General features: G+C 41.2%; 1 protein-coding gene across 1 annotated transcript; it reads right to left on the reverse strand.

The window, feature by feature from the left end:
• Window positions 1-3,354: 3,354 nt before the first annotated feature.
• LOC137288258 (zinc finger C4H2 domain-containing protein-like) lies at window positions 3,355-9,477 on the reverse strand. The gene is made up of 5 exons (XM_067820723.1): window positions 9,329-9,477; window positions 6,971-7,142; window positions 6,497-6,669; window positions 5,513-5,672; window positions 3,355-4,624 (listed from the first exon to the last, which is right to left on the reverse strand). Exons 1-5 carry the CDS (start codon window positions 9,385-9,387, stop codon window positions 4,511-4,513), a joined length of 678 nt encoding a protein of 225 aa, XP_067676824.1. The 5' UTR covers window positions 9,388-9,477; the 3' UTR covers window positions 3,355-4,510.
• Window positions 9,478-9,494: the final 17 nt, after the last annotated feature.

Consider the following 9,494-nt stretch of genomic DNA (forward strand, 5'->3'; position numbering starts at 1 on the left):
TCATTCTACCATTCTGCTACAATTACCTTTGTGTTATGTTTACACACATTACTGTTCCGATCTACAAGTAGGACAACGTGGCAATAGATGAACTCCTACCTGTACATAGATTAACAATTCAATAATTAACGATCACGTTGAGCAAAGGAAATCACAGCATTGATCCTTTACAATCTATAACCGCCATGGAAAACATTTGAACAGCGCCGCATACGTGCTGATATTTACGCTGAAGAAGACGACAGATTTAAACATTACATAAACTGAAACCCAGTGGAAACGCAACACCAACTTTGATGTCCACAAATACATTCAAATCGAAAACATTAAAAAAATTTAACGTACAGTGTGGTATGAAAATTTTGGTTTGGATTTTCTGCTAGTCAGGATTCAAATCCGCAAATTGTTTCCACCCGTGGAACATATGCACCAAACACAACATTGGCTTGCAGCGCCCATCACATGCATGCACCTGATGCAGCTTTTGCACGTGCAAAACCTGCGCATAAAAGACGCGGTGTTTCGTCCTGGTTCAGCGCAGTATCACAATGAGGAGTCTTGCTGAAAACCAGAGAAAGAGGGCTTTAGGAATGCTGTTGATGGGATGCTCCCAGAGGTTGCATCAACGCTATCAACAGACCGGAAGCGTTCGGGATGGCCCCAGACCAGGTCAACGTCCGCTAACGACCGCCAGATCGTCCATAACCACCGACGTGACAGCTTCCAAACAACCGCACAGACGGCTCGTAACACGTCTAGGACGCCCTATCAGCGCAATGACCGTGATCCGTCGCGTGATCCGCGGGTTTGAGGTGCCGACGCCCTTACCATGGAAACGTCATGACTCAACGTCACCGAGCCCGAAGACTTCTTTTCGCTCAGCAACATCGTCAGTGAGGGCCACACTGCTGGAATCGATGGGTCTTCATAGATAAGTCACGTTTTTGTGTTTCCTTCGCGGAAGGGAGGCGTCGAGTGAACCGGCGACGTAATGAAAGGTAATGAACGACGCTTGTGTGCTAGAGAGGAATCGTTTTGGTGGCAGAGTGTCGTGGCGTGGGGTGCCAATAACGTGGACTTTCGCAGTGACCTTGTCATGGTGGATTTAATAATCGACGATATGTGGACGAGAGATTTTCTCCAACAAGCCGGCATCAACTTGATTGAATGGCCTCCTGTTTCGCAGGATCTCAACTTCATTGAGAATGAGGTGGGACGTCGTGTGAGATTGACTCTGTGTGACTAACGTTGTGTGACAGTCGTCAGGTTGACGTTTTGTGATTGACGTTGTGTGGTTGAGTTTGTGAGACTGACATTGTGTGATTGACGTTGTGTGATTGACATAGTGAGACTGTCGTTGTGTGACTGACATTGTGTGGTTGAGGTTGTGAGACTGACATTGTGTGATTGACGATGTGTGGTTGAGGTTGCGTGACTGGCTTTGTGAGACAGACCTTGTGTGATTGACGTTGTGAGACTGTCGTTATGTGATTGACGTTGTGTGGTTGACATTGTGTGCAGAGATTCCTCTGTAAATGAAAGGGTTTTGTATGATTATGTGGTTGCACCTCCTGAACTTGTCTGCTATGTTACTGCTGACCGAAACAAGATCGATGCTCATGCAATCGATGTATTTTTTGAACGACTGAGACTTGATATGCAATCTAGTCTGTCTCACAGACCTGGAAGTACATTATTTTTCCCTACCGCATATCTTTCCCTGCAGTGTGAAAACCCTACATGAAGTCTACATTCCAAGTCTACAGTCTGATATAACAGCATTACTACATTTACTCAACCATTCAACCACTGCGGTGTGTAGGATGCTGAAGGTTGTGGTTTCTGCCTTTTTTCTGTGTTTTGTTGAGTAAACGTCATTGATATCATTGGCAAATTTCAATTTACATCAGCTTAGTCAACCTTCGTCGCGGTATTAATGAAATGAGATCCGAAAACTCATACAGAACGCTTGGAACGCTTGACTGGACGTGTGGTAATCTTCTGGTAAAATAAATAAGTTCGCATATATTGTCGGATTTCGATCGGGTTTACATTACTCCCCACAATCAATATCTGGGATTTTTTTTGTAAAATCAGACTACTTCCTAGCTATCAAGTCAGGCAGGAAGTATATCATTGATATTCATCATAGTTTTATATGTGGCCATGTATTTTTAGAGGTATCACAAGGTATCACCAAGAACACAGAAGCTTGTCTCAAGGACTAATTTAACTTCTAAGAGTGAAGTGCAGTGAAACGGGTTTAACGCTGCGTTTTTAAGACAAACATATTTCTTCATATTGCAACATGCACCGAGTGTGTAGTCCTGGGTCCATCGTTGTGATCAGGAGTCCAAATTTCAGGGGAAATGGTGGAAACGGTGGAAACGGTAGGCCTGTCGCCCACCCATGACATACACACGGATGGAGTACTTGGGTGAAGTCGGGTTTGATTTTCTGAGACATTTATGACAACCCGTGGTTTTGAGTAATTTGATTCTAAACGATTTTCTGGGTGGGGTCATGCATTCTACGACTTACCTTCTTATGTTGATACATGGATACACAACAGAGAGCAGAGCCTCATCGCGAGGACGATATGTTTTATCCCATGATTGTTACTGAATCTTTCGACGAGGAGACCTTGATGCTTACACAATAGTGTGGTGAATATACTGACAGACGTCGCCAATGTTATTGTGACACTGTCACTCGCCAGTGACATCGCCTCCAGTGAGGCTCTGATGATGACAATTTGGAGATTTAATCTACGCTTCCCACATAACGAGCATGCACAACGGCTGTCTTTCTGACGCTAACGCTTTTGTTTAATACTGTGATTCGTTTCACTTATGATACGTTTGTTTCAGTATCAAACAATAAATCTGAAATCAGTCTGGCCACAGGGTCTTGTACCCCTAAAAGCTGTCATCAAGGTATGACCTGTCACTAACGGTGTCTTAGCACTATGTAAGCGGATGCTAAGACCCTGTTAGTAACAGTCTATACGCTGATGGGATTTTTGGCCTTACGAGCCTGGCTTCTCATAAGAAACTACTCGTGCCACTTGCAAAGGGAAACACAAGTCCAAATAAATGGAATTAAGTGGCACTGGGCAATACTGTAAAGTGACATATGTATGTATACATGTATTAGACTTTCCATTCCTTTGGTTCATATCAATAACAGTGATGTGGTCAGGGATCATTGTGTGAGCGAATCTTATGATGTGAGGCCTCTCACGTCCTAAGGGAGAGGGGAGACAACCCTTCACGTCAATATGCCCCCAGTTGACACTTGGTATCCTTCATATCAGTTAGACGAACACTGTGTCAAACAACGACACACCATCGATGTGTGACATATCAAGGTTTTATTAAAATAATGATGACTTATCAAAATATACATGATAAATGAGATTGCAAAATATACATAAAACTCATGTAAAATAAAGCTTCAACAACAGAGGCACGATAGAGAACTGTCCTATAGCCATGGAAACTAACAATTTGGTCGCAGCCAACACACTCAGCACAAGACAGAACAGACTTACTTGCAGCTCAGGGTGACATAAGACACAACCATTAAGAGAGATCAATTACTTTTTTACCCCAATATACTGCTCTACATATTTGTTATTGGAAAATTCTGGCAGGAAACAATTAACAATTACTTCACATGGAAGTTTTTTGTTTCCATAAACATCTAAATAGAGATAGGCAGCCATGAGTGAAATGTTTGGCTGGTCTTGAATGCACATTTCATGCAGGGGCACTACTCAAGTTGGCCTCTCAAAATTTACCACTCTGGAAATGTTTCTTAAAATAATCAGTCCATAATTAAGTAAGAACAGTGTTGTTGTGCCAGTCCTCAGAATGCACTGAACTAGAGAATCACTGATGCAGTGAAACTCATATTCCAAGTCTAGTTAATGTACCCATAACCCAAGTCATAGCAGGGTACAACTTGGCCTGAACCATCTACTATCCCAAACAGTCATAACATATGCGGACTGCCCAGATGAAATTTGACCAGTCCACAAAATCTTTAACATTAGACAAATTAACTCCAGCTCATGGGTGAGTGCTTTGTTGCATCCCTAGTAGGACATACGCTCACACCATTGGTGAACACAATCACTGACTAAACATTGCTACAGACAGCTAAATTATGATACTTCAGAAAACAGTCTCAGTCTCTTCAGATAACTAAGTTAGTCTAAGTATAAATCCTGACAAAACATTTTTGTCCTTCAGTTTGTGAGAGTAAGGGACATTTCCCTGCAACACATAACTTAGTGTCTCAATGCCATTCATTAATCAACACTAATGTAAATGGTAGAGTTCAGGACAATCTTTGGATAGAACTACAGGGTAGTCATGCATGTGGGGAATAGTGGAGTGGTTAGTGTCTACATATTACAAGGAACCTGTCCCATCTCTCACATCCTCCAGACACACACTACACACGCAGACAACAGACAGACAACACACAGAAACACACAGATGTATCATTCATCAAGTTTGCGTTTTGGCTTCTTTGGGTTTCTGGATCGACTTTTGGCTTTGCAGAGTGGACATATTGGAGCATTGCGGTGAATCTGTTGGTGGCAGGACAGACAAGCCTGAAACGAAAGGGAACAACCAGAATGCAGACATTAGTAGTTCAGTGACATGTATGAAGATGTCTACATAAACATAACAGATAAACAATTATGCTCATCAATTTGGACTGTAACAAAATACCATATATATGTTTGACACTACTTATGAATGAAATCTTCACATATATTCCATGCTGTGTTGAACTCTGAGATCCTGGTGGCACAGAGTGATCTTAGCTCCTGTGCTTTAACTTATTTACATTGTTAATATGGGCTATTTATACAGCACACATATCAACGTAACTAGTACATGCTCAGTGCGCTGATAAAATTTCCCTCGATCTTTGCATGCCAATCTCACACTGCATTATCAATCTCAGCTTCATGGAGACCATACAACTCCTGCAATCACTTAGCTCACCATGCTTTTGCAGCCTTCCATTCATTTCGAGCTACCCATTCACTGATGGGTGGACTAGGAAACATAGTCACAGTACTTTGTCCAAGTTTACTGAACATTGCTGTAACTGCAACTTGGTGTTTGCACGTATACATGTGGCCATCATCTGGTCATAATTCAACAGATTTGTGGGTATGTTTAAGTTGTGTACTATGCAGTAGGGGTTGTGACAACATTGAAAAAATCTGCACACAAAGTGGTGCACATAAATAACTCCAAGGTTATTACACATGATCACAGGTGGGCTTGATTCTGACACTTCAGATCACTGGATCACTAGCCTGGCACCTTAGACAGAACTTACAACTTTTACTCCCACTAAAAGCATTGTGTGGAATGATAAACAGAACGGTTAATATCTTTTGATGAATACCTGTGTCTGCTGATTCTACTCTGAAAGCTAAAGCTACAACTATGGGAAATCCAAACTGCTGGACGATCACACATACCTTCATAGGTGGTGGCTGTTGTCTGAAAGCCTGTCTGTCTGTTGTCTTGGCTCGTGGGACCTGTATCTGTTGTGCAGCAGCAGCAGCAACAGCCAGTGACTGTGGTAGAGGTGGCTCTGGGGGTTCACTCTGCCATTCCAGGTTGGACTTCTCAAAAAATCTGCAACAGTCATTGTACATAACAAACCATGGTCAGTGAATCATCTAGTCACAGAAGAACCATGTTCATTGAACCACCAAAACAATGTCTGACAGTGCCCAGTATGGTTTGATGAAACACCAGCTTAATCTCAGACTAAATTTGATCAGTGAATCACCAGAACAATCCCAGACACAATCACCAGTGCAATCCCAGACACAATCACACTCACCAGTACAATCATAATCAGCAGTACAATTCCAGACACAATCATAATCACCAGTACAATCCCTGACACAATCATCAATACAATCCCAGACACAATCATCAGTACAATCCCAGACACAATCATAATCACCAGTACAATCCCAGACACAATCATCAGTACAATCCCAGACACAATCATAATCACCAATACACTCCATGACACAATCATCAGTACAATCCCAGATGCAATTATAATGACCAGTACAATTCCAGACACAATAACAATCACCATTACAATCTCTGACACAATCATCAGTACAATCCCAGACACAATCATAATCACCAGTACAATCCCAGACACAATCATCAGTACAATCCAAGACACAATCATAATCACCAATACACTCCCTGACACAGTCATCAGTACAATCCCAGATGCAATCATAATCACCAGTACAATTTCAGACACAATCATAATCACCAGTACAATCCCTGACACAATCACCAGTACAATCCTTACACAAAATCATAATCACCAATACAATTCCAGACACAATCACCAGTACAATCCCAGATGCAATTATAATGACCAGTACAATTCCAGACACAATAACAATCACCAGTACACCAATACTCACTCAGGCTTCAACTTGTCATCATCTTCATGAATATCAGGAAGTTTTGACAAACCAATGTTGGTTCTGAGGGAGTCAACATCCTCTTTGAGTGGTCGGTATTCCTCATACATCTTCTTGGCAGATTCAAGTGCCCGGTTCCTCTCCTCCTCTGCCTGCTTGATTGTTGTCTCCATCTATTAACAAACAGTCATACTGTGCTATTCTACAGACCATTACCACCTACGCTGACTAAATAAATAAGAATTGTACTAGACTAGGGCTTGAGCCACTTGTCTGAAGTCACAAACTACTTTTCTTCATCCATGTTCCATTACCCATTGACAACGATGCATAAGGTGCATGCTTATTCCTAGGCATGAAGTAAATACCATGAATAATAAGAATTCAGAACATAGTTGTGGTTGAGTACAACAACAATCAGAATTGAGCGTCTATGCTACCAGCAGGCACTGTCTTTATACCACAATGACTCACCAGGTTGATGTCGGCATGTATGAGACGAAGCTCCTCCACATGTGCCATCTTCTCCTGCAGCAGCAACTCCATCTCCTGACGATATTCACATAGGAAATTCTCCTCATTCTCTGTTATCTCCACTTCCTGTCGCAAACGGTTTTTGACTTTCTCAAATTGTAGAGTGCGACTTCTGATAAAATAAATACATAAACATTTTAAACCACTGCACTGACTTTCACAACTAGTCTGGACTCAAAGTCTAGTAACGTTCTGTTCGGTCTAGACTGTTCCACTGATGAGAGTCCACAGAATAACACTACAGTACTGTTGGAAACAGAATAAAACTTTTAGGCTGTTACTCTGCATCCCTGAAATTTACACTACTACAGACAGGATATGCCGAAATAACTCACTTTATCCTAACTTAGCATTCAGTGGGATGCGTAAGAGGTTATCCAGAAATGCAAGTTTAGTTGCAAAATCAGGCAAAAATTAGAAAAGATATGATTAGCTGCTGGAAACAATAGTCTAGACTATAGATGGAAATTAGGTCCCTCAGCCAGGAATGACAATAGACCATCGACACACCTGGCACTAAATGCATGTGCTGCCTACTGCACAAAGGGGCCATCTCAGAGACATCTTTGCTTTTTCATGTGTGTTGAATATGTCTCAGCTATTGATTAACATCTTACATGTCTTTCTTTAAGTTCATTTTAAGATTTGCAAAAAGAGTATGAAACCTGATACCCACAGAAAAGCATCATATTAAATATAGAAGTAGCATTACCAACTGAAAATTAACAGGACTGGATATTATTTGCAAATTGTTCTGACATGTTGTGTACTTCCACAATTTAATTCCCCAAACCCAAAAATATTATCATACATTAGCTGTTATCTAATCCCTGACTGCTTTCTGCTACACCCATCCTGGCTCTGCTTTTGAGACAAATTCTCCTACCTGTTTGGTTTTACAGTGATGGTGAGACTTCATACTAGCTACATCCTCAATAGTTTCAGCATGAAAGTTATTATTTTTAAAGTCAGTTATCGTTTATTACGGATAAGTCTAATTTCAAAATGTGCATTTAAAAAGTGTCCTTTGTTAATACAATATCATTGCACACTAATTTGCATGGTCTGTTCCAAATAAGTCGCCTTGGACTTTGAAAAAGTCTGCATTGCTCATTTCAGCAGTAATGACTCCTCGGTAAAGTCCCTTTATTACGTACCCTATCTTCCTATCACTGGAACTGTAGCTAGGATGAACTTTTTTTCACACTTTCAAGTTAGTATCTCTGATACTATAAGTGAGTGGCACGTGAAGCAGTTACGCTTGGGCTGGTTCTGACTCGCAACTAATCCTACTGCAGTTGCGATCAGATAGCTAGACGGCTCGAGGAGTATAGGGCCGTCTCCTATTCTCGCGGTAAACTCATTTTCTTCCAAGATTGCCAATGTGTGATACTTAGCGGTTGTTTACATCATTGACTAGTAACTAGGAAGTGACCCAAGTCTGTGAATTATCAAAATTTTGCAATGTAACAAATATTCTTGAGTTTTAACCAAATTGGAAAAATCGTAACTTTCCCCCACCCTTCCCAATAAGATTCCCCTTCTTTACACCTAATAACGTTACTTTCTCGTTGTACCGCGAGAATAGGAGACGAATTGAAAAGTCAGCGGCGGACGACCATGTTTTTCATCAAGCTCAAGTGAGATAATTCACTTGATGGATCAAGCAGTTGAGAGATACAGATGTTAGAGGGGGAATCTCTTCATTTAAAAACAACAAGCATACATACGAAAAGAACTGTTTATATTATTTTTTCAGCTGATATTCATAAGTACCGCGAGAATAGGAGACGCCAGTATATTTGGTACTGCACTTTACCGGGCGCACTTTCTCAGATTAATTAGCGCTCACTAAAGATCGGAAAGGATACTAGACCCTAACCTCAAACCCTTAACCTAATGATCGTAAAGGGTATCTAGCCCTACCCCAAACCGTAACTCTAAGAACCGATAAGGGTGGAGATAATGGCTCCTCGGCGCTGGTTGGTGGTGCGCTCGGTAAACTGCACTTGATCGCAAAACGCGCACTGTCCGATCCAAGTTATCCGCTTAGCCGTTTGTAACTGCACCCGGCAGCGATCTTTTCTTGTTGTGCAATATTCTTTGTTCTGCTCTAGGATATTAGAATTGATTTGTTGTTGGACACGATTCACGAATCCGTGTTGTTTGTGTCTCTTTTGCAAACATTACTGATTCAACAACAAAAATAAATATATTCTCTTCTAAAGACATCTAAGATAGCGTGCTGTGACCAAGCACAGTGCATAAGTTGCCGGTCATACACTTCCCATAACAAACCTTAATTCTTTCAGTTTTTCTAATTTGTTCAGCAGTTCCATTTCTTTTTCGTCCGCCATGTTGTCTGAATGCTGTCCGAAATGTCACGTGACAATCCGTTTCGAGATAAAGAAAATACATTCAGAATGTCCAAATGACGAAAGGGAGGTAATTTAGTAACACATTA

The sequence above is a fragment of the Haliotis asinina genome, chromosome 6 (assembly GCF_037392515.1).
Source record: "Haliotis asinina isolate JCU_RB_2024 chromosome 6, JCU_Hal_asi_v2, whole genome shotgun sequence".
In the NCBI taxonomy this organism is placed as follows: domain Eukaryota; kingdom Metazoa; phylum Mollusca; class Gastropoda; order Lepetellida; family Haliotidae; genus Haliotis; species Haliotis asinina.

Excerpts from the sequence above, each read along its gene's own strand:
- LOC137288258 (XM_067820723.1), bottom strand. The coding sequence starts at position 9,387 with ATGGCGGACGAAAAAGAAATGGAACTGCTGAACAAATTAGAAAAACTG. Across the intron at positions 5,673-6,496 it reads GATGACAAGTTGAAGCCTGA|ATTTTTTGAGAAGTCCAACC; the intron begins GTGAGTATTGGT and ends TGACTGTTGCAG. Across the intron at positions 4,625-5,512 it reads AACAGCCACCACCTATGAAG|GCTTGTCTGTCCTGCCACCA; the intron begins GTATGTGTGATC and ends CTTTCGTTTCAG.